This window comes from Panulirus ornatus, chromosome 7 (genome assembly GCF_036320965.1).
Source record: "Panulirus ornatus isolate Po-2019 chromosome 7, ASM3632096v1, whole genome shotgun sequence".
Classification (NCBI taxonomy): domain Eukaryota; kingdom Metazoa; phylum Arthropoda; class Malacostraca; order Decapoda; family Palinuridae; genus Panulirus; species Panulirus ornatus.
The window spans coordinates 28202320-28227825 of NC_092230.1; the positions used below are offsets into that span (position 1 = coordinate 28202320).

At 38.5% G+C, this 25506-nt stretch overlaps 1 protein-coding gene across 6 annotated transcripts in view; it reads right to left on the reverse strand.

The window, feature by feature from the left end:
- Positions 1-14751, reverse strand: part of LOC139749470 (ubiquitin carboxyl-terminal hydrolase 37-like) — a 68178-nt gene extending 53427 nt beyond the window's left edge. For 2 of the 6 annotated variants that reach the window (XM_071663377.1, XM_071663372.1), the window contains exons 1-4: positions 14619-14742; positions 10819-11006; positions 6339-6420; positions 1056-1719 (exon numbers count right to left, since the gene is read on the reverse strand). In XM_071663377.1, the coding sequence (XP_071519478.1) occupies positions 1056-1719; positions 6339-6384 (710 nt within the window). In that variant the 5' untranslated portion in view covers positions 6385-6420; positions 10819-11006; positions 14619-14742. Of the gene's footprint in view, positions 1-1055; positions 1720-6338; positions 6421-10818; positions 11007-14618 lie in introns of all 6 variants that reach the window. The other 4 variants (XM_071663376.1, XM_071663373.1, XM_071663375.1 and 1 more) reach the window with 3 other exon arrangements.
- Between the last annotated feature and the right edge of the window lie 10755 nt (positions 14752-25506).

Genomic DNA, 25506 nt, shown 5'->3' on the forward strand with positions numbered 1-25506 from the left:
TTGTGCTACCTCGCTAATGCAGGAGACAGTGACTATGTATATTAAATATAAATAATAAACCTGTGAACAAATAAAATATTTTTTGAGACCACCAATTGGAATATCCTATTTGTTGGCCTCGTTTGAAAAAAAAATCACAGTTCTTTATACCCTTACTTTTATTTTGTTTTATTCATAAGCTTACTTTTAATCAAATTAACTCCTAACTTTCTCCTTTCACATGTTCTCCAAAACTCAAGTCACAAACTTCAGCAATATCTTACTCAAGGCTACCACCAGAGCCATGTCATCAGCAAACAGCAAGTGAATCATCTTTTGGGCAACCATATCCTGAACAGACTGCAAATCCACCATTCTTTTCATGACCAATGCAGTCACCTCCCTAACTCATAATTCATTAACAGCTTAAACAGAAATGATGACATCAGGTACCCCTGATGAAGATCCACCTTCATCTGAAACTTCCTCTCCATTCCCAATTAAAGACATGCCTTACTATCTTGATAAAAAATTCCTCATTGCCTCTAAAAGCTTTCCTCCCACACCGTACATCTGTGACACCTTCTACAAAATATCTCTTCATCAATCCTATCCAATATGAAAAGTCTTTATATCAGAACAGTCAATTTCTAAAAGCAGTACATATAACACTGACTTGTGACAGAAGGCCTTCTGCAATGTAATTGACAGCCTATTTTCTTGAATGAACCAAAGCCGTGGTGATATATCAATGATTCAAAATCTGTTTGCCTTAACCATAAGATAATTATAAGCTAAGTTCTTGTCAGAAAAAAAATGTAGCTACATTATAACATCCTTCATCTCTCCAGAAAGAATTTTATCTATTTGAATCTTCCGGTTTCCTAATGATCAATAAACCTATTCACTCATATACCGTAGCTACATTTAATAATGTCAGAATAAAACTTTATCATAAATAAAATATCAATTCATTGAAACAGTATAAAGACCAAAAAGAAGAATATCAATAAAAAAACTTAACCTAACAACTTTCCACAATATAAACACTAAGACACTGTAAAGCTTCTACTTACCCTATGAGGTGAGGTGAAGTTGTATCCACAACAGATGTTTCTCCAGAAAGGTCTGTGGGTACATTTTCCTTTTCTGCTACAGAAGAATATTTGGATCCATTTGCCTTTTCAACTTTCTCTGGAGAGATATCATAGAGAAGCCTTGATCTTGACAAGTTAACTGACTTCTTTTTGTTTGTATAAACTTTGAGTGAACTTGATTTGGGAGGACTAAAAAGTGAATTTTCCTTGTCTGAAGCAGTTTTGCTCTCAAATACATCCCAATCACTATCAGAAAGATTATATGGTTCTTCTGAATTAGCTGTTTTATTTTTACTCTCATTGACTTCACTGTCACTGTCTGAAAAAATGTTGTATGGGTCCTTAGAATTCTCTACACCATTTATGGCACTAAATGGCCGCTTAGTGGCTTGAGATGATGTTCCAATCTTATTTGTACATTTACCATTTCCCAGGCTTGATCCTTTATCACTCTGTATCAATGATTTTGATGAACTTGTTATATTTCTCTCAGCTTGGGAAACACGTACAAACTGTTTCTGTACGCTTGTTTTGGGTGAGGCTGCAAATAATGACTGTGGTGAGCCAGCATTTCCATTTCGTTTTTTGTACCTTTTCAAATAAGAATGGCCCCCAGATGAGTATGGGTTGTGACGCACTGAGCCTGAAGAGGAGAGATTTTATTAGTTGTTTCACCTCACTATCTAATAATGACTTCAGCTAACTTTTTTAAAGTTTACTTCCTTATGTTAAATCTAAGATCATACTCAAACTGTTTCCATGTCTTAAAAAACAAAAATGCAAAGAGGGGTGCAGTAGCAGTAACATCCGCTAAAAGAATCCATATGCAATGATCCTAAGGTATTCTACTACGAAAGAGAAAAACCATTGCATATGAAAAGATAAAATATAACCGAAGAAGTGTGTTACAGTACAGTATTTATTTTTCATACTTGATCACAATTTCCCATTAGCAAGGTAGCACCAGGAACAAAGAAAGGCCACATTCATTCACATTCATTCTCTAGCTGTCATGTGAAATGCACTCAAACCACAGCTTCCTATCTACAACCAAGCCCCACAGACATTTCCATGGTTTACACTATCTTGGGTTCCTGTTCCCCTCAGGAACTCCAATCAAGAGGGTAGCCACAACATTAGAGTCTTCACTTATCCCTGCCCTTACTTGCCTCCCTTGCCTCCATTCTACGTATTCTTCCGCCATTTCTATTCCTCCAGTACTCCAGTATTTCCCCAAGTCAGGTGGTTTTCTTTTCACACCAAAGCAAACATATGCCATTAATATACAAAAGAATACCAATATGCACAAAATTTTCTGATACTATGGTATTACATTCCTGAATGAATCTGACTACTGAAGTATGGTATGAGAACCACATTCATAATGAAAATATTACTAACTGGAAAAAACAGCAACAAGGAAACTATTAATACAATAATGACATTCTATACAAAGAAATACAAAGCAAGAAACCATAAGTCCTTTTCAGGCTGTTTGTGATTGTGGAAGAAATCGGAAACTCACTAATTAGTGTGGTAAGAGCAAAAGAGGCATACAGATGATTCTCAGAGAAAGCAGGTCTCTATATTTTTCATGAAACTATGGAGGCATAAATAGTGTCTCATGGAGAAACTGGTAAATCAATACATATGATAACAATCCTACAGAAAAAATATTTCACATAATTCAAGATAAAATGCTTACCAACATGATTTAATGCATTACTACACATGAAATCAGGTGAATCTAGCCTTAAGCATCTTTACATCAAAATTATCAAAGCTTTTGGTAATCTTGAGTACCTATATATCATCCCTTAAAATAATCTTTTCCAAAGCATACAAATTGGACAAATTAGTCATTAAGCCAATTCTTAAGGGATTCATTTTCTAATCCAAGAATCATTTGTGAACCTAGTTCAACAGTTTGTCTATATGAGTTTGAAACTGAAGACATTCAATTTCACTAGTAGATTTATTTCCCAGATTAGTATTTTCTGCATAATTTGATGTAACAGCCTATTATCAACATTATTAACATCCCTAAGGCAAACCTCCCATTATGTCTAACCATTCTGAAGCTTCGTTTACAGGTAGTCAACCAATTTCTAAGCCACTGAAGAAACCATTTACATTGTATCACAAACTTTTGTTAGAAATTCTAATGCAGGAATTATTGGTTTTTTTTGGACACATAAATAGATAGCATCATTTGCTTTACTTTTAACATATATGATGACTATATCATGAAAGAAATCAAGCAGATACATAGGACATCAACAATCTTATTGATAAACCAAGCTGAGAATCATTTATCAAGTGGCAATACTGTTATTGGTTTACAAATTTTTCATAAATGATGATTTGGGGATTTCCATAAGTTTCCCAACTACAGTCATTTAGATAATTAGATGAGAATTACCAAGCAAAAACTTACTAGTTTTTGAATCAACGACTTACTACTGTTTTTGAATATTGGTGTTATAGTGGCATACTTCCAATCCTCTGGAACTCCCCATAGGAAATGATTTATTGAAAACAACAGTCATGGGTTTAACTCTCTCATTTCCTACCTCTCTAACCATCCAGGGTTTCATTTACTTTCAATAAGAGTTTATCTGCAATTTTTCTCTACAATTTCCTGGATTTGGATCTTGACCTTTGCCTTCAGTCAAACATATAGATGCAAAAAGATCATTCAAGATCTTTGCCATGGCATCATTATCATCATGAACCAAGTTACCGTTTTAACCACATCACTGCTTTCCATAATCAGTTTACCAACTAACTAGGTGATGACACTTGCTTCTCATCTAAAATTCCTTTGGGCTTGTATAGCAATTTTCATCAATATTCTTCATAATGAAGTTTACTTTCACATAAAAGACTGACATTTTCTATGCAAATCTATAAAATCTATATCATGTTGGTTAATGGTTTCTTTGAGTTTCTTATGTGCTACTTTCTTAGATGCCAGGCACTTCGACATCATTTCACAACTTTGGTTTCAAAAAAATAAGTAAAATAAAATCTGCTGTACCATGCATTAGCACATGCAATATGTTTCCTCTAATACTTTGAAAATTCTAATAAAGCTTTTCCAAGCAAAGTAGATGCAATTTTTACTGACATTATCCTAGTTTAACCTCAATCACCAACTACATTTGATTTGTGACCTCTTAAGAGACCAATCCTGAAATGTTCCTTTTTCAGCTTAATATCTCTTATAACTTTCCTACGATTTAGGTACCCAACTATATTGGTAGGTAGTAGCTGGTAGGCAGCCAATGACCAGGGAGGTATATTACCAGGACTACCCATCTGGGTATCAGGAGGGTCATTGACAGCTGTGTAGTGAGGAAGCACTTCAGTGATTGTCAAGTTGCAGTCCTCTGACCCAGGTAGGTCTTTTCTTTCTGCCTCATCTACATGTGGATTACTGGCATTGTCCACAAACATGCAATCTCTCCTTGTCAAACATAACACATGACAACACATAACTCACTCATCTTATTCTTTGTAACTAGATTTTCCTGTGGTGACCACTATGTCCTAGCCCTGCCTTTAGGCAAAATGTTAGAAGCAATAGATAGTAGTAGTAGGTATGATCATCCAGGTAGGAGCATTAGGTAGTGGTCAGTAAGAACATCAGGTAGGGGCTTCTGCAAACACTGCACTGGACTTGCACTCTGCCAGTGGCCTGTTAAGGGTGAGGCACTAAAGGCTAAGAAGTGGCACTGGGGTTCACTAGTTATAGAGATTATTGCCATGGCCACCCCCTTGAGGGAGTTCCATAATAAGGGAGAAGGTGTTAGAGATATAGATAACATATAAAAGTACTTTATTTATATTGGAAAAAATAACCGAATATTTTTGTCTAACACTTTCTATGGAGGGCTTTCCCAATTTAATTCAAGTGACAATCATCTCTGGCAAAGACGCTTTAATATCAGTTAAAATATCCAGTAAATACCTAGACAGGAAATAATGGATGAACAGGAAAAAACTGAAATGGAAACTAAGATGTACAAAATGCAGAGACAGTTAAGTAATTAGAGGAAAAAAATAATCAAAGCAAAAGGAAATAATGGAATCCTAAAAAAGAACAAATAGTGAATGAAAAGAAAATTATTCAAAGCTCGGATCAAAATCCTAAAGTACTATTTGTGTACATGGCCTAAAACAAAAAAACAAAATATCATATGCTGGACCTTTCATGGAAGGTAGTAGCTATGTAAAATACCCCAGTAGAATAAGATACTCCTGAGAGATGAAGCAACTGATTATTTAGCTCCATGTCCACAAGAAACAAAAAGGAATTATATACATGAAATGTAGAATCCAGATGTTCACTTTATTTTGGCTTTCAAGGGCTCTTTCTGTATATGCATAATGAATGGAGTTTGGGAAAATTTCACAACACACTAATGATGAATGTGCAATAGGAGGATGAATGCACTCATCTGTTTAAATGATGGGAACTCTGTAATATTAGTCTAAATGGGGAAGACCTGAATTTTTGACAGAGTTTAGGTAAATGAGAGCATGCTCAAAACAATTGGTAATAACATGGTAGCTATGTGTCAGAACATATGTAAATAACTAAATCATAGTACAATTGCCCATAGCAGGAACCACAGTTCTAAAACTCTGCTGAGGACAGAATGCTGTACCCAATTTGGAATTATGTATTCTGCATCATCTAGCAACTTCACCTGAAACACCTTTAGTGTGCAGGAATTTGGAAGCCCTGTTCGTCATATGGTACTGGACATAAACTTATGATAACTGAATAAGCTGAGAACCTGTCCTTGATTATCTACCTTATGCAAACAGATGACTGAAATAAGTAAATCAAGTAAAAACTCCCTCTCGGCCAATCAGGTGACTTTATCTTCATTATCATTTCCATCCCTGCTTGTTAACGTTAACCTGATAAATATTTACCTGCAATCAAATCTTAAAGGTCTCGCAACCTACACCCTGTTTATCTAATACTGCAATATCCAGCAGACTATGGCAATAACACTTCTCATTACGAAATGGTGCAAGATTTATACTGAACAAGAAAAAATTCATTCTCTATCCGTGCATCAATCCCCTTCCACATAATTTTGTAAACACAATATCAAGATCTGTTAATAACAACCCATTATCCTATGTGTTACTCAAAATCCAGCATAAAATTACTCACAAGATTTCTTATTTCCAATAAGAACCTCATTATGACTAAAACTTGAGTGAAAATAATTGCCAACTTACTTGAGCTGAAGCTGGGAAGTGTTTGTTTCTTAGGAGTAAATTCCATCTTTCAAAAGATACAGTGCCCAATCAGCTGTACAATCTGTTGATACAGGAAGCAAACTTGAAGACATGGGCATCCTAAAATATTACAATGGGAAAATAAAACAAGGACAATGATCATGACTTTTGAATGAGTTCTCTTTCTTTACCTGCTTTGGACTTTTCCAAACCTGAAAATGCAACAACTCTTCACTCAGAATAACTTACCAATAATAAACAAATGAAATACTGACTTTAACCACACAAATTCAGTATAAAACAGCAAAAAGAATTTATCACCCGAGAAACATTTCAATATGAAACATAAAATTACAACAAATTTCAATGGTTATAAAAAATTATATGTACATAAGAGTAAGGTTTTCAGCATATATCCTCTTTACCAATTTTTCTCACTCATTCTCTTCATGTGACCAAACCATCTCAATAAACCCTCTTCTGATCTCTCAACCACACTTTTTATTACTACACATCTCTCTTACCCTTTCATTACTTATTCGATCAAACCACCTCACACCACATACTGTCCTCAAACATCTCTTTCCCAACACATCCACCCTCCTCCACACAACCCTATCTATAGCCCATGCCTCGCAACCATATAACATTGATGGAACCACTATTCCTTCAAACATGCCCATTTTCGCTCTCCGGGATAACGTTCTTGCCTTCCATATATTCTTCAACACTCCCAGAACCTTCATCCCCTCCCCCACCCTACCCTATGACTCATTTCCGTTTCCATGGTTCCTTTCGCTGCTAAATCCACTTCGAGATATCTAAAATACTTCATTTCCTCCAGTTTCTCTCCATTCAAACTTACCTCCCAATTAACTTGTCCCTCAACCCTACTAAACCTAATAACCTTGCTCTTGTTCACATTTACTAACAGCTTTCTTCTTTCACACACTTTACCAAAATAATACCTGATCACCGTTTCCCACATTAGCGAGGCAATGCCAGGAAACAGGCAAAGAATGGCCCATCCACTCAGATACACACACACATATATATATATATATTATTATTATTATTATTATACTTTGTCGCTGTCTCCCGCGTTTGCGAGGTAGCGCAAGGAAACAGACGAAAGAAATGGCCCAACCCCCCCCATACACATGTATATACATACGTCCACACACGCAAATATACATACCTACACAGCTTTCCATGGTTTACCCCAGACGCTTCACATGCCTTGATTCAATCCACTGACAGCACGTCAACCCCGGTATACCACATCGCTCCAATTCACTCTATTCCTTGCCCTCCTTTCACCCTCCTGCATGTTCAGGCCCCGATCACACAAAATCTTTTTCACTCCATCTTTCCACCTCCAATTTGGTCTCCCTCTTCTCCTCGTTCCCTCCACCTCCGACACATATATATATATATATGATTAGTGGTTCCAACAATGTTGTATGGTTGCGAGGCGTGGGCTATGGATAGAGTTGTGCGCAGGAGGATGGATGTGCTGGAAATGAGATGTTTGAGGACAATGTGTGGTGTAAGGTGGTTTGATCGAGTAAGTAACGTAAGGGTAAGAGAGATGTGTGGAAATAAAAAGAGCGTGGTTGAGAGAGCAGAAGAGGGTGTTTTGAAATGGTTTGGGCACATGGAGAGAATGAGTGAGGAAAGATTGACCAAGAGGATATATGTGTCGGAGGTGGAGGGAACGAGGAGAAGAGGGAGAAGACCAAATTGGAGGTGGAAAGATGGAGTGAAAAAGATTTTGTGTGATCGGGGCCTGAACATGCAGGAGGGTGAAAGGAGGGCAAGGAATAGAGTGAATTGGAGCGATGTGGTATACCGGGGTTGACGTGCTGTCAGTGGATTGGATTGGGGCATGTGAAGTGTCTGGGGTAAACCATGGAAAGCTGTGTAGGTATGTATATTTGCGTGTGTGGACGTATGTATATACATGTGTATGGGGGTGGGTTGGGCCATTTTCTTTCGTCTGTTTCCTTGTGCTACCTCGCAAACGCGGGAGACAGCAACAAAGCAAAAAAAAAAATATATATATATCTATTTTTTATTAATTTTGCTTTGTCGCTGTCTCCCGCGTTAGCGAGGTAGCGCAAGGAAATAGACGAAAGAATGGCCCAACCCACCCACATACACATGTATATACATACACGTCCACACACACAAATATACATACCTATACATCTCAATGTACACATATATATACACACACACACAGACATATACATATATACACATGTACATAATTCATACTGTCTGCCTTTATTTATTTCCATCGCCACCTCGCCACACATGGAATAACAACCCCCTCCCCCCTCATGTGTGCGAGGTAGCGCTAGGAAAAGACAACAAAGGCCCCATTCGTTCACACTTAGTCTCTAGCTATCATGTAATAATGCATCGAAACCACAGCTCCCTTTCCACATCCAGGCCCTACAGAACTTTCCATAGTTTACCCCAGATGCTTCACATGCCCCGGTTCAATCCATTGACAGCACGTCAGCCCCGGTATACCACATCATTCCAATTCACTCTATTCCTTGCTCGTCTTTCACCCTCCTGCATGTTTAGGCCCCGATCACTTAAAATCTTTTTCACTCCATCTCTCCACCTCCAATTTGGTCTCCCACTTCTCGTTTCCTCCACCTCTGACATATATATCCTCTTGGTCAATCTTTCCTCACTCATTCTCTCCATGTGACCAAACCATTTCAAAACACCCTCTTCTGCTCTCTCAACCACACTCTTTTTATTTCCACACATCTCTCTTACCTTTACATTATTTACTCGATCAAACCACCTCACACCACATATTGTCCTCAAACATCTCATTTCCAGCACATCCACCCTCCTGCGCACAACTCTATCCATAGCCCACGCCTCACAACCATACAACATTGGTGGAACCACTATTCCTTCTAACATACCCATTTTTGCTTTCTGAGATAATGTTCTCGACTTCCAAACATTCTTCAAGGCTCCCAGAATTTTCGCCCCCTCCTCCACCCTATGATTCACTTCCGCTTCCATGGTTCCATCCGCTGCCAGATCCACTCCCAGATATCTAAAACACTTTACTTCCTCCAGTTTTTCTCCATTCAAACTTACCTCCCAATTGACTTGCCCCTCAACTCTACTGTACCTAATAACCTTGCTCTTGTTCACATTTACTCTTAACTTTCTTCTTTCACACACTTTACCATACTCAGTCACCAGCTTCTGCAGTTTCTCACATGAATCAGCCACCAGCGCTGTATCATCAGCGAACAACAACTGTCTCACTTCCCAAGCTCTTTCATCCACAACAGACTTCATACTTGCCCCTTTCCAAAACTCTTGCATTCACCTCCCTAACAACCCCATCCATAAACAAATCAAACAACCATGGAGACATCACACACCCCTGCCACAAACCTACATTCACTGAGAACCAACCACTTTCCTCTCTTCCGACACGTACACATGCCTTACATCCTCGATAAAAACTTTTCACTGCTTCTAACAACTTGCCTCCCACACCATATATTCTTAATACCTTCCACAGAGCATCTCTATCAACTCTATCATATACATACATGTTCATCCACGCACATATACATATCAACATATACATATATATGGATGGGGTGAAAAAAATTTGAGCAATTGGGGGCTGAACATACAAGAGGGTGAAAGGCGTGCAAGGAATAGAGTAAATTGGAACGATGTGGTATACCGGGGTTGACGTGATATCAATGGACTGAACCAGGGTATGTGAAGCGCCTAAGGTAAACCATGGAAAGGCCTGTGGGGCCTAGATGTGGAACGGAAGCTGTAGTTTTGGTGCATTACACATGACAGCTACAGACTGAGTGTGAACAAATGTGGCCTTTTTTGTCTTTTCCTGGCACTCCCTCACTGGAGGGGGTAGAGGGATGCTAATACAATTATAAATTATAAGCAGAACTTTTATAAAGACCTCACCTACATCCAAAATGATAGTATAAATAGACCTACATTAAATTTGTCTGCAACTGAAGATTGTATAGCCCCTCACTGTGTTCTTTGCTGACATTCAGGATCTTTTTCATAAGCCTCAAGGGTATGACTGGCATATTTTGACTACAATATAGAAAATAAAGACATATCTTGGTTGCACGGGAAGTTACGTGAGAATTTTTACATGTGCCTTATCAACTTTTATTTTAATCAGCCCAACATTTTCCCTGACGTACAACTATCACCTTGTCTAATATGACTCAATAAATTAACTTGCTAAGAATCATGCTCCACAACTGCTATGGTAATCTCAAATACTACTAAGCACTGCATAACAAAACCTTTATTCATAGCCACTAGTAGTGCAGGGCAAAATTGGTAAATCCCCAGTTCTTTTTCCAAGACCTAAAGTCTGGCAGCAATACATGAGCAGTGATGCAAACTAGAGATGACAATCTTGATATTCTACACTTACCACCTGTCCCTGTAGTTACACAAATCCTTTAAAGCCAGAAGTCTTCATATGAAGCCATGAGCAGCAGTATGCAATGAAAATACTTATGAATTTTTTGAGGGATTATGTTGATCAACCTTTCCAATATTTACACATGAGTTGCTGCTAAGTGTCTCTTGATCACTGTAAGCTAATTATACACACAGGACCTGAAAGTAATTCTGGTGTAAATATGTATACAATGTAAACATAAACATATGTGTAAATGTATATATGTGTAAACACCAACCTTAAACAGCAAACAGGGTCATTTAAAGAATGTGGAGCATGAGAGTCACACCCTGGTGTGCCCCCTTGCACACCAGCTTTGTCATAGGAATCTTTTATTATATCTAGGGCTATTTCTCAGCTGCAGAAGTTGTGTTTGTTTACTTGTTTTTATATATCCTTTATATTTACAAGTATCTCTTTCATACATACTGACGTCTTATTGAATCTGCATCATAGGCTCACCTTTCACCCTTCCTCCACCCGTCTTTGAGGGTTCTACCTGTTAACAAACCCTATTCCATGACCATGAAGGTTTTGATAGCTTATATTTGTACATATCCTTAATAACAAGTATTTCTTTGATAACATACTGAAAAAAATCATTGACTATGTTTATATTCCTAAATCGTAAGCAACTTTAGAGAATTCATTAAACATTTTAGGGTTAAATCTACTTAAAAAGTAAACCAATTTTCTAGATGTGTTCTACTTACAGCATGTACTGGTCTGATGTGATGTTCAACAAACTATACAAGTTAGCAGCAGAGTGCTGGCTGTAAAATAGCTACATACTTACTTTGACATGAGGTGCATTCTTTTTAGGGTGATAGGATGTAAGGCATGTGTACGTGTAGGAAGAGAGGAAAGTGATTGGTTCTCAGTGAATGTAGGTTTGCGGCAGGGGTGTGTGATGTCTCCATGGTTGTTTAATTTGTTTATGGATGGGGTTGTTAGGGAGGTAAATGCAAGAGTTTTGGAAAGAGGGGCAAGTATGAAGTCTGTTGGGGATGAGAGAGCTTGGGAAGTGAGTCAGTTGTTGTTCGCTGATGATACAGCGCTGGTGGCGGATTCATGTGAGAAACTGCAGAAGCTGGTGACGGAGTTTGGTAAAGTGTGTGGAAGAAGAAAGTTAAGAGTAAATGTCAATAAGAGCAAGGTTATTAGGTACAGTAGGGTTGAGGGTCAAGTCAATTGGGAGGTGAGTTTGAATGGTGAGAGGCTGGAGGAAGTGAAGTGTTTTAGATATCTGGGAGTGGATCTGTCAGCGGATGGAACCATGGAAGCGGAAGTGGATCATAGGGTGGGGGAGGGGGCGAAAATTTTGGGAGCCTTGAAAAATGTGTGGAAGTCGAGAACATTATCCCGGAAAGCAAAAATGGGTATGTTTGAAGGAATAGTAGTTCCAACAATGTTGTATGGTTGCGAGGCGTGGGCTATGGATAGAGTTGTGCGTAGGAGGATGGATGTGCTGGAAATGAGATGTTTGAGGACAATGTGTGGTGTGAGGTGGTTTGATCGAGTAAGTAACGTAAGGGTAAGAGAGATGTGTGGAAATAAAAAGAGCGTGGTTGAGAGAGCAGAAGAGGGTGTTTTGAAGTGGTTTGGGCACATGGAGAGAATGAGTGAGGAAAGATTGACCAAGAGGATATATGTGTCGGAGGTGGAGGGAACGAGGAGAAGAGGGAGACCAAATTGGAGGTGGAAAGATGGAGTGAAAAGGATTTTGTGTGATCGGGGCCTGAACATGCAGGAGGGTGAAAGGAGGGCAAGGAATAGAGTGAATTGGAGCGATGTGGTATACAGGGGTTGACGTGCTGTCAGTGGATTGAATCAAGGCATGTGAAGCGTCTGGGGTAAACCATGGAAAGCTGTGTAGGTATGAATATTTGCGTGTGTGGACGTGTGTATGTACATGTGTATGGGGGGGGGGGGTTGGGCCATTTCTTTCGTCTGTTTCCTTGCGCTACCTCGCAAACGCGGGAGACAGCGACAAAGTATAAAAAAAAAAAAAAAAAAGGTCAGTTAGAGGGGATCATGCAATTAGAGCAAACCAACTATGTCATCTTGGAAGAAAGTGGATAATCTGTACTTAAATGGCCAGATCTGTGGGATCTTGGATGTTTCAACGACATCATATTCATGAGCCTTGAAGTTATGACAAAATATCACACAATGTGTGGTTTGTTTTGGTATAAACGATATAATTTTCTTACACTTTATCTTGACATTTCAGGAAGATAAAAGGTAACAACCAGAGGAATTGGTGTTCCTCAGGGATCAGTCTTGGGACCACTCTTGTTGTATATATATCTTAACGATTTGGATATGGGAATAACCAGTGACTTAAGCAAATTAGCCGATGATACAAAATAGGGGCCATATTTAACTTAGATGAAAATTCAGTGAATTTGCAGAGGGTCTTAAATGGATTATCAAAATGGGCGGGTACATGGAAAATGGAATTCACCATAGATTAACGCACAACACTTAGTGTGGGTAAAGACAGGGACACTGATTACAAACTGGGCAATATTACTACTGATAAAACAAAATGCAAAAGAGATTTAAGGGTACTGGTGAGCAAGGATCTTAAGCTGCAGCAATAATGTATCAAAGTGTGTAATAAGGCTAATTGGATGTTACAATTAATACGAATGTTAGCAATAAAACTCCCAGAGTATTATTGCAACTTTATCTTGCGTTGGTGAGACCACATCTGGATTATGCAGTACAGTCTTGGGCTCCATCCTATGCAATTAATATAGACTTTAAAGAAAGAGTACAAAGGCAAATGACAATAACTATCCCTGGAATTAGAAACCTCACTTTGAAGAAAGGTTAAAAAGACTGAATTTACACTCCTTTAAGAAAAGGAGTTTTTAAATGGTTGAAGGGCATTAATAACAGTAACATGAATAAAATTCTTAGAATGGCACCACCGGATGGGACAAGAAATAATTTATGTAAATTAGAAATAAACATTCAGATCAGATATGGGTACATATTAGTCAGGGAATTGGGTAGTAGATTTATGGAACAAGATGCCAAATACAGTAGTGGAATCTAAGTTTATAGGTAGCCTTAAAAGTGCGTTAAATATGTTTATGGGTTCAGGCAGTTGGTTGTAAGGTGGAAGACTCAGGACCTGCCTAGCATGGGCGAATAAGCCTCTTGCAGTGTCCTCACTTCTTATGTTCTTATGAAATGCACTGTATACTACCCACTGTAAGGAATATATAGTATAATATACATGAAACCAGAAACCAAATGAAGTGTAATCGCTACTGGTACTTCACAGAAACTTTATTAGAAATATTGCATCATAGACACACACCTATAACCTTTTAGTTACTCATATCCACTTTCGATGTATTAGGTCTCGATTTTTACCATAAGACCGATGGAAACAGCCTGGTGTGGCAGTGCTGATGCACTAGCATGACAAACGCACCGACAAGTTCACCTCACCCGGAAAACCTTTGCGTACATTTTAAGATGTTACTTTACCGTCTCTTATATAAATATAAACTTGTCAGTAAAAGTTCAGATCACAAGAATCACACCGAGTTGTGACCCACGCCAAAATTTCGTCATTAAATGCCTAAGCGTAGATTTAATTTGCTTATCTAATGAAGCAATCAAATATGCGGTCTCTCTCGGTACTTACATACTATCATCACCACTTCTCCCTCAGGTTCACATAACTCCCTTTATCATGCTGTTATAAGCTAGGAACCATAATCTACACATACAATTTGATAAATACTGACCTTAGGTTCTTTCAAGGATACAGAATCATTATCTCAACAAAAACAACACTAGTCTGCTTATGACGTACACGCTCACACAGAATGCGCGGGAATCATGGACGTGTCATGGCGGTGCACACTGCCAGCGACCACTACAGACAGCGAGACCAATCATCCCCAGCATACAAATGGCCATCAACGATCAAAATTGTATCAATAAAGTCAGAATAACACATGGATATTTTCAAATAATTCAGTTATCAAATTTGTCAATAACAACAATTTAACTATGCTGAATGTACGTGAAAGCGTTGGCTATCAACTTAATATTCATTTTCATATGATCATATGCTACAATCTGCTACAATCTTCATCACTTTCCAAAAGCTATTCTGTTGATACATCATTTCTGTTTGGCAGCAAAGATGATAAAGTTTAGATCAACGGGCATTTAATCCTTAGACAACACTACAATAAAGATTAAAGCATTTTCTCTCCACTTCACACACTACTTCCGAGAATGTGGAAACTTTTTCCGTATTTCATCTACGTTACTTTAATGACCTTAATTTTCTAGTGCTGGTTTCATATGCTAATATTATTATGTTTTTCATTTGCTTTAAATCCTCCTCATTTGTGGGTAGGATGAAAGTAATTACCGTAGCGTTACATAACACCGGTGAAAAAAGTTTGCGAATTTCATTCAATTTTACTGTGAATAATATAACTTCACGAAAACACCTGTTTTCATTCTGTTTATTATTTCTACTGCTAAAAACATGGCATACCTCATATGTCTAAGGAAAGATTTAAGGAGGCAACAAAACATACGAATTTATCGCATTAATAAATGAGCTTCCAATGAACAACACAGGATGACAACAAATGGCGGGTGGTACGAAAACTTAATTAGACACAAACGATAGGAAAGATTCTTTCACATAATTTTGGAAGTTGTAGCATTATTATTTCTCGTTCAGATTGACATTTTATTAATCATATTTAATTTTTGTTTCATTGTACTCTTGAACTTTCTTGCATTTTTATATCATTGTCTATGCAAATATTTGAAGTCTCAAAAGGAAAAGTGGCACAAGCAAAATTGATATACACCTGGTTAAATTTTCAGGGAACTGACTTAATCAAGTTTAAGCTGCAAAAGTATTTTAGACTCAGGTGCCGACTAATTGGTATTTAATGTTGCAACGTTGTTTTGCCGATTTTCAACACCAATAGGGTCAAGCGTTATGTCGTGTATGGGTGGGCTGGTTAGCATCATGTAGCCAGTAAACAATTTGACTTTGTTATTATAGTTGAGTAGTACATTCAACTTATTTTAACATCACTCTCACCCAAGTTGAACTGGTTAAAGTGTGATTTGCTTGAGTTAGTAGTATTTGTTTAGCTGGTTAGGTTTATATGATGTGTTAATAGGCTTGGCTCTGTTAAGTTGTAAGATCCTAGGCTTGGTTAAGCTAGAAAACTTAAGATGCCACTCCAGAAAACAGAATGTCAATACACTAAACATATACCACCAACTTTTTTGTAAATCATATTGTGTCCAGCTCATCTTAGGTAAGGGTGATGACAGCATCAATGAATGCATTAACCATCAAAATAGAATTGGTTAGGTGGAACATTTATTAAAGTCGGGGGGTATATGTAAGGCAAGGGTAAGAGTGGAAGTGAAGAGCTTGAAATAGTTACAGGCAGGTAGAAAAAAAGATAATTGTCAGAGCTGATCTATAAAAAAGAATAAAAAGGAAACTGAATAGATAATTAAAATGTTTCCTATTTCAGTAGGGACACATGTGGTATTGTCTGTATGGTGAAAATGATTATGTATTTTTTCTACTACTCTTGGTATTATTATTATGATTATTTTCGTTTTTAATTAAACTTAATTTTGTTGCTGTACTCTCGTGAACTAGCATCATTACAGTCATCAGTTGTAGCATTATTATCATTTTTGATATTAGTAAATCATATTCTTTTTTTATTTATTTTGCTTTGTCGCTGTCTCCCGCGTTAGCGAGGTAGCGCAAGGAAACAGACGAAAGAATGGCCCAACCCACCCACATACACATGTATATACATACATGTCCACACACGCAAATAGACATACCTATACATCTCAACGTATTCATATATATATATACACACTCAGACATATACATATATACACATGTACATAATTCATACTGTCTGCCTTTATTCATTCCCATCGCCACCTCGACACACATGAAATAACAACCCCCTCCTCCCTCATGTGTGCGAGGTAGCTCTAGGAAAGGACAACAAAGGCCCCATTCGTTCACACTCAGTCTCTAGCTGTCATGTAATAATGCAATGAAACCACAGCTCCCTTTCCACATCCAGGCCCCACAGAACTTTCCATGGGTTACCCCAGACACTTCACATGCCCTGCTTCAATCCATTGACAGCACTTCGACCCCGGTATACCACATCGTTCCAATTCACTGTATTCCTTGCATGCCTTTCACCCTCCTGCATGTTCAGGCCCCGATCACTCAAAATCTTTTTCACTCCATCTTTCCACCTCCAATTTGGTCTCCCACTTCTCATTCCCTCCACCTCTGACACATATATCCTCTTGGTCAATCTTTCCTCTCTCATTCTCTCCGTGTGACCAAACCATTTCAAAACACCCTCTTCTGCTCTCTCAACCACACTCTTTTTATTACCACACATCTCTCTTGCCCCATTATTACTTACTCGATCAAACCACCTCACACCACATATTGTCCTCAAACGTCTCATTTCCAGCACATCCACCCTCCTGTGCACAACTCTATCCATTATTATTATTATTAGTATTATTATTATTATTATTATTATTATTATTATTATTATTATTATTATTATTATTATCATTATTACTATTATTATTATTATTATTTCTATGGAAAGTAAAGCATCTGTGTAAGCAGGAGAGGAAGAGGCTTAGTTGTTCTTGGTGAAGGTGGATGCATTTCAAGGATTTGTGGTGTGTCTGAGGTTATTTAATCTGCATATGGACAAAGTAGTGAGAAAGGTAAATGTAACAGTTTTATAGTGAGCAATAGGTGTACTGTATACTGAGGGTGGGTGGTGCATAGATGAATCATTTTTTTTGTATGTAGATATCATGGCTTTAGTAGCAGACTCAAGGGAGGAACTCCAGAAGCTGGGAGTGTGTGTGAAGGTAAGAAGTTTAGGTATTGTGATCAGAAGAAGGTATTGAGTGCAACAAGTGGATACAACAGCATGGTTTAAGCATAATTTTTATGAGGGAGAATCTGGGGAAAGTGGAGTGCTTTAAGCACCTCGGAGTGGACATGGCAGTGAATGGAACCATAGAGGCTGATGTGAGTCATACATTGAATGAGAGAGGCTTAGGTCCTGAGTTTGTCGAGTAGTGTGCGGAAGGAGTAGTCATCGTATATCATGGTAAATATGGGTACCTTTGAAGGCACAGTAGTCCTGAGAGTGCTGTATGGATGTGAATCTTGGGTCCTTAATGCAAAAGACCAGAAGTTGGATGTGTTGGAAATGAATTACATCAAGACAATATGTGTCATGGGGTGGGTTGATCATGTCAGGAATAACCATGCAAGAGAGAGGTATCGTAGTATGCACAGTATGATTGAAATAGGTAACCGGAGTGTACTGAAAAGGTTTAGACATGTAGAGAAGATAAGCAAATGAAGAATTAAAGGATCAACTTTTTAAGACATGGAGAGATGGAGTATGGGGGGTGGGGGGGGGGAGAATGAGTTAGATTGAACCAGATCAGTTTGGTGTATAGGGGGATGGCTCGAGATTAATGGATTAAACCAGGGCATGTGAAGCAGTCATGGTAAACCATAAAATAGTCTGTAGAGCTTGGCTGTGGGTGGCAGGTTCTTGTTTCAGTCAAATTCAGTGCACTGATGTGACAACCAGAATGGATTTGTGTCATTCTCCCTCTGTGTGACTCACTTCTGCTTCCATGGCCCCATCCGCTGCTAAATCCACTCCCAGATATCTAAAACACTTCACTTCCACCAGTTTTTCTCCATTCAAAGTTACTTCCCAATTAACTTGTCCCTCAACCCTACTGAACCTAATAACCATGCTCTTGTTCACATTTATTCTCAGCTTTCTTCTTTCACACACTATATCAAACTCAGTCACCAACTTCTACAGTTTCTCACCCGAATCAGCCACCGGCGCTGTATCATCAGCGAACAACTGACTCACTTCCAAAGCCCTCTCATCCATAACAGACTGCATACTTGCCCTTCTCTCCAAAACTCGTGCATTTACCTCCCTATCAACCCCGTCCATAAACGAATTAAACAACCATGGAGACATCATGAACCCTGCAGCAAACCAACCTTCACTGGGAACCAATCACTTTCCTCTCTTCCTACTCGTACACATGCCTTACACCCTCTATAAAAACTTTTCACTGCTTCTAGCATCTTACCATAAACTCTTAATACCTTCCACAGAGCATTGCTATTAACTCTTATCATATGCCTTCTCCAGATCCATAAATGCTACATACAAATCCATGTGTTTTTCTAAGTATTTCTCATATACATTCTTCAAAGCAAACAGCTGATCCACACTTCCTCTACCACTTCTGAAACCACACTGCTCTTCCCGTCTGATGCTCTGTACATGCCTTTACCCTCTCGATCAATACCCTCCCATATAATTTCTCAGGAATACTCAACAAACTTATACCTCTGTAATTTGAACATTTACCTTTATCCCCTTTGCCTTTGTACAATGGCACTATGCATGCATTCTGCCAGTCCTCAGGCACTTGATGGGTATTTTTGACTTATGTATGGCTCAAAGTGATGTGTCTGTGTAGTAGGAGAATGCCTCTATAATGTTAATGTATAAAGGCCATGGGGACAAAAGTGAATTTTTGAGTAACAGAGGTATAAGTTTGTTGAGTGTAATCAGCAAGTTGTGTGGGAGAATGGTGACTGATTAAGAGGGTGGTGACATGCACACAGCATCACACTAGGGAGGAGCAGTGTGGATTTAGTGGTAGAAGATGTGTAGACCAGGTGTTTGCTTTGAAGAATGTGTGTGAGAAAGTTATAAAGAGAAGGATGTGTGTATGGCATTTACACTTCTAGAGATCACAGAGGTTAAGAATCCAGGCTGTGGAAATAAGTTATTTGAGAGACAAATGTGGTATGACTAGATGGAATGCAGAAAGTAATGAGGAGGTGGGTGTATGAGAGATTTGATATGGCAGGGTATGCAAAGGGAATGAATTGTGAAGTTGTAAAGTGGGTGAAATTTAATACTTTAAGGTGATTTGGGCATGTGGAAGAATGCGAGACAGGGAGTTGATAAGAAGAGTGTACAATAGTATGATAAAAAGGGTTAGTGGGAGAAGGTCAACTATGACATGGGGAAATAGAGTAGAAGAGCACTGGAGGGAAAGAAATGGGGGAAGAATGCTTGGAATGGTGTATGTGAGGGAGGCATGTAAGGACAGGGATAAGTGGAAACTTTTGCCAAGGCCATCCACTTGATATGAATTCCTGTATGGAACAGACATTAGTGACATACATAGATAGAGAAAGAATATAGTAGGGATGATAGATATGCTTTGTGGAAGGTGGCATGAATATATTGTGTGGGAAGAAAGGTATTAGATGCCGTGGAGGAGTTTTTATCAAGAAACTGGTTTCAGGTAACCATAGCTGTTTAATCTTTTTCTGGACAGGATGGGATGGGAGGTTAAAGGGTGTGCAGCAATCAAAAACACTGACTTAACAGGTTGAGTTGTAGATCATTCTTATCAGAATGTTATTCTTTAGTTTATCATAAGTAGACTTTCTTTTTTTTTCATACTTAATTGCCATGTCCCACAGTAACAAGGCAGTGCCAGGAACAGACTAAGAAAGGCTGCATTTGCTGTCATTCATTCTGTAGCTGTTATGTACAGTGCACTGAAACAGTCTTAGTCTTAAGATCATACATCTTTTAAGTATTCTGAGTTTTTGCCACCAGTATACAAGCCAAAATCATTGCAGTTGCCTCGCCAGAAAGTTAATTACAGCTTCATTTTTTAATCACTCAATCTGGCTCATTCATAACTCTTTTATATCTTTCTTAGGATGGTTAATCTCTCAAAGGGGAGTATTGTATTCTTAATGTTTTCCACATCTTTTCAACTGTTTCCTCATCTGAGTATGGTCCAGTTTACATTGAGTCATGGCACAATCTGTAGAAATATTATCTGAAAAAGGGTATTATTGTTGTTTTCACTGAACTTGTATGTTATGGTGAATCATATGGTATTTAGACTGCTATTTCCTTATGTTTTAGTGACCTCAAAGATGCAAACATCATTAGATCTAGAATATAATCACCCCTTGTTGGGAATCATTTCAGTAACAGTACAAATCTCCCATGAATTTCATTCTCCATAGTTTACTAAGAACTTAGTTTCATCATAGAATTTTCTTTCATTTTGTGCTTACTATTTGGGGGTCTATATTTTTTTCCTTTAGCTGACACAAGCAAATTCACACCGAATCAAGGCCGTATCTTCCTCTTTTTATTCATATTTGTTCACTGTTTTGCACTTTGGCCAGGTAGCAACAGGATCAGATGAAGAAAAGGTCTCTTTCACTAACATCCATCTCATAAACTATAGATTTTAAACCTTTACAATATAAACTCTGCAGGTGACATTTCTTGTTGGTCTCAGCTTGAACAACTACATTGTCTTTAGCAGTGTCCTTACCATTGTCTTCATTCTTGTGTGTTAAGTCTGGGCTCGGTCCCTGGGTAGCATAGTTTCCTGTTATTTCTGTTGCTCCCACAAAAGTCTATATCTAAGTGTTTAACTTAAAGAATCGTCACCCATAACTGTAAACGTATTGTATGTTACTTTTCCTCAATTTTACCACCTGACTGGGGTTCATCCCATTCCTACCCACCTGATTATTATCATTTCTGTCCAATGTAACCATTCTATTTCTTAGGTATCATGTTTTCCTTGGAACATTTTCACATCAGTAATGACCTTGAATATGGTAAACAAGGCCTAACTGCATGCAATAAAGCCATGGGAATGTATGGTTTCATAGCTTGAAAAATAAACTTAAAAATGAAGAATAAGTACTTTCCCTTAACAATTCCCTGGTTACACCTCATTTGGGATACACATCTCACTGTTGGTCACTAAACTTGATGAAGGATGATGAGATACTTGAGTGAATTTAAAGAAGTAAACTATTCCCTTCTCTTAGAAATAAGCCTTGTGAGGAAAGACTCTAAGACCTAAAATTATTCTCTATAAAAGAGTACAGACTCTAAGATCTAATGGAAGTTTTCATTATGCTAAATAATTGTGACAACAAATTGTACAAACATTTCTTCTCTGTATGAAGATGAAACAAAGGATATGTAATAGCAATGTGGGCAAAGCTTTTCCACATGTAGAGTAGTGGAGCACTGAAAGAAACTATCTCCTGATGTAGTGACTGCAAAGACTATAAATAACTTCAATGATATCTGTTATTTGTAAAGACTCCAATTTACCCTTAATCCTGTCATTCTTTTTCAGAATCCAGCAACAGAGCAGATGTTCTCTCACTGAAGAGAAACTTTTCAAGTCCACTCATTCCAATAGTTTCTATGGCAGCATCTTTCCCTATACTGCATGGCGTTTGTCTCTCATCTTTTCACTAACAATTGAGTCAGAGGGAGAGGTGGGTTGGGAGATGCCTTTTGCTTGCTAAATCTTTTCTCTCACTATTTTTAGATCATCAAAACAGATAATCTTGTTAGGGACCATTAGGTCACATTTTATCTGTCCTTCCCATGTACTCCACCCATGAAATCACTCTTCTCTGCATAATCTAATGCTTTTTTATGTGTTGACCCAATGTACCATCACACACACAGTCTGTTGGCTACACTTTCATAAGCTGTGTATGCTGATCTTGTTTGATAACCTGTTGTTTACATCACAGAGAAAACAGTGAATACATCTACCTTATCTGTAATTAGTATGTCTTCGTGAAGTCATAACTATACTGAGGACAACCATTTGCTTGTGCATATGGCATGTTGGGGTGTTTCTTGACCTTACTAACTATAGAGTGCCAGACAGACACTTCCATCTTCAAGAAGGGTCAGGTGAGAAATGAAGAGTTAATGTGAATAAAAGTAAGGTTAAAAGGTTTAAGTGGAGTAAGAGGCAGCAGCTCAGGGTGTAAGGTGTATGTCCAATGTAGTATATGTGGTGAGGCTGACAGTCCCCAACATTGGTGTGACAGTTTCCTTTGAGTAGGGGAACCAAGAAAAAGTGAAGTATTTTAGATCTAGGAATGGACATGGCAACAGAGAGAACTATGAAAACTGAAGTGAACCATAGGTTATGTGAGGGGGCAAAGGCTGTGGGTATACTGATGAGTGCACAGGAGAGGTCACGGTCTCTGAGGGTGAAGGTTAGTGATGCTATATGGGTGCAAGTCTTGGGATTTAAATGCAAAAGAATGGAAGAAGATGAATGCATTAGAAATGCGGAACAGCATGTCGTGTGAGGAGGGTTGATCGTGTAAGGGTTGACAGTAAGAGATATGTGTGGACATAGTGAAGTGTGATTGAGAGAGCTGAACAGGGTGTGCTGAAATGATTGGGACATAGGAAGAGGATGAAACAAGAGAGACAGATTAAGAAGATATATGTGTTGAAAATGGAGGATGCAAAGGAGAGGGGGAAACAGAAAGAAATAAAGGATGAAGTTAAAGAGGCTTTGACTTTTCAGGGCCTGAACATGGAGAAGGTTAAGAGGCATGCATGGAATAGAGAGACTGGAGCAATTTGGTATACATGGTGGTGACATGCTGTCAACAAGTTGATCTAGAGGATATGAAGATAAAAAGTAGTCAGGGAAAACTATAGAAATGTTTGTGGGGCTTGGCATTGTACAGTATGTGATAGCCAGAGAGTGGAGGTGAATATATAAGGCCATTCTTTAACTGTTCCTGGCACTACATTACTAATGCAGGAAATGGTAAAATAAGAAATTTTTTTAATAGATCATTGTCCTTTGGATGAGGATAGTCCTGAACTCTACTCTCTTGTCAATTCATATTTTTCTTTTTTCTTTTTTTTTGTAATCATCGACATGCCTGGCATCGCTTCTTTTGTTCACATTATTTTTCGCCTCATATGTTCAAGCTTTACCAGCATCCTCCTCTGAAATATTTGGTTACTTTTTTGGACTGACAAAAGTCTCCACTTTCCCCATGAAATGGAAGAGAGTGGATATACTCATCCCCAAAATACCAGGGGAATTGAATTTTCTTGTAATTAGCTAACTGTACTGCACAGGGAAGGAGTTATACTCTCATGGAAACCCCTGAGAGGGTGGGTGTGAAAGCATCCCTGGGAGGTTGGGTGTGGAAGTGTCCATGAGTGGATGGAAGAGTGACCCTGTGAGAATGGATGTGGTAGTGTTCCTGAGAGAGTGGGATGTGGAAGTGTCCCTGGTAGAGTGAGTGTGGACGTGTTCCCGGGAAAGTGGATGTGGGAGAGTGTTCCTAAGTATGTGGAAGTGCCCTAGGGAGAATAGGTATGGAAAAGTGTCCCAGGGAAAGTGGGCGTGGAGGTGTCCTTGGAAGTGATTGTGGAAAAAAAAATCTGGGAGAGCGGGTGTGAAATAGTCCCTGAGTTGTAGAATAAGGAAGAGCATCATTAGAGTAGGTTGTGTTAGATTGGCTATGGGAAAGTAGCATGTGACATTCCCAAGGAAAGAGTAAGGTAAGGAAGAGTGTTCCTGGGATGGTAGGTATGTCTTGTGAGAGTATCCCTGACAGGGAATGTGTGCGAGCTTAAGGGAGAGTGTTTTCGTGTGAGAGTTCGTAAGGGCGAGGGTCTGTGGGTGTGTTGGCTGTGGGTGAGCACCAGGTGTTCATTGGCCCACGACACTTGGAAGCTCCCTCCCCCTCGAGCCTCAACATAAAAAACATCCATACACTTGTACAGCCATGGATGAAGCGTCGGTGTAGTGTTGTATAACATAGATACAAGCATTTGATAAAGCGTTGTATAACGAGGTATGAAACATTTAATACAGCCTTATATAACGAGGCATGAAACATTTGATAGAGCCTTGTATAACAAGGCATGAAAAATTTAATACAGCCTTATATAACGAGGCATGAAACATTTAAAACAGCCTTGTACATCGAGGCATGAAACATTTAACGCAGCCTTGTATAAAGAGGCATGAAACTTTTAATACAGCGTTGTAAAACGAAACATGAAACATGGAATACAACTTTGTATAATTAGAACATAGATCTCCCGAGGCGATACTAGAGGCGAATGGTTCAGGTGGGAGGTCGGGCCGGTCCCAGCACGCTAACTAGTCATAGCAAGATAGACGATGATAGGAAGATAGGTGATAGCGAGTTACACGGTAGGAACACTTACATGCACTTACACACACGCACATATATGGTGTTCCCTCGCCACCTCCAATTCACATACCTGTTGTTACATGAATAATATATAAACATATATATATATATATATATATATATATATATATATATATATATATATATATATATATATATGTGTGTGTGTGTGTGTGTGTGTGTGTGTGTTTTTATACTATTTGCCATTTCCCGCGATAGCGAGGTAGCGTCAAGAACAGAGGACTGGGCCTTTGAGGGAATATCCTCACCTGGCCCCCTTCTCTGTTCCTTCTTTTAGAAAAAAAAAAAAAAAAAACGAGAGGGGAGGATTTTCAGCCCCCCGCTCCCTTCCCTTTTAGTCGCCTTCTACGACACGCAGGGAATACGTGGGAAGTATTCTTTCTCCCCTATCCCCAGGGATATATATATATATATATATATATATATATATA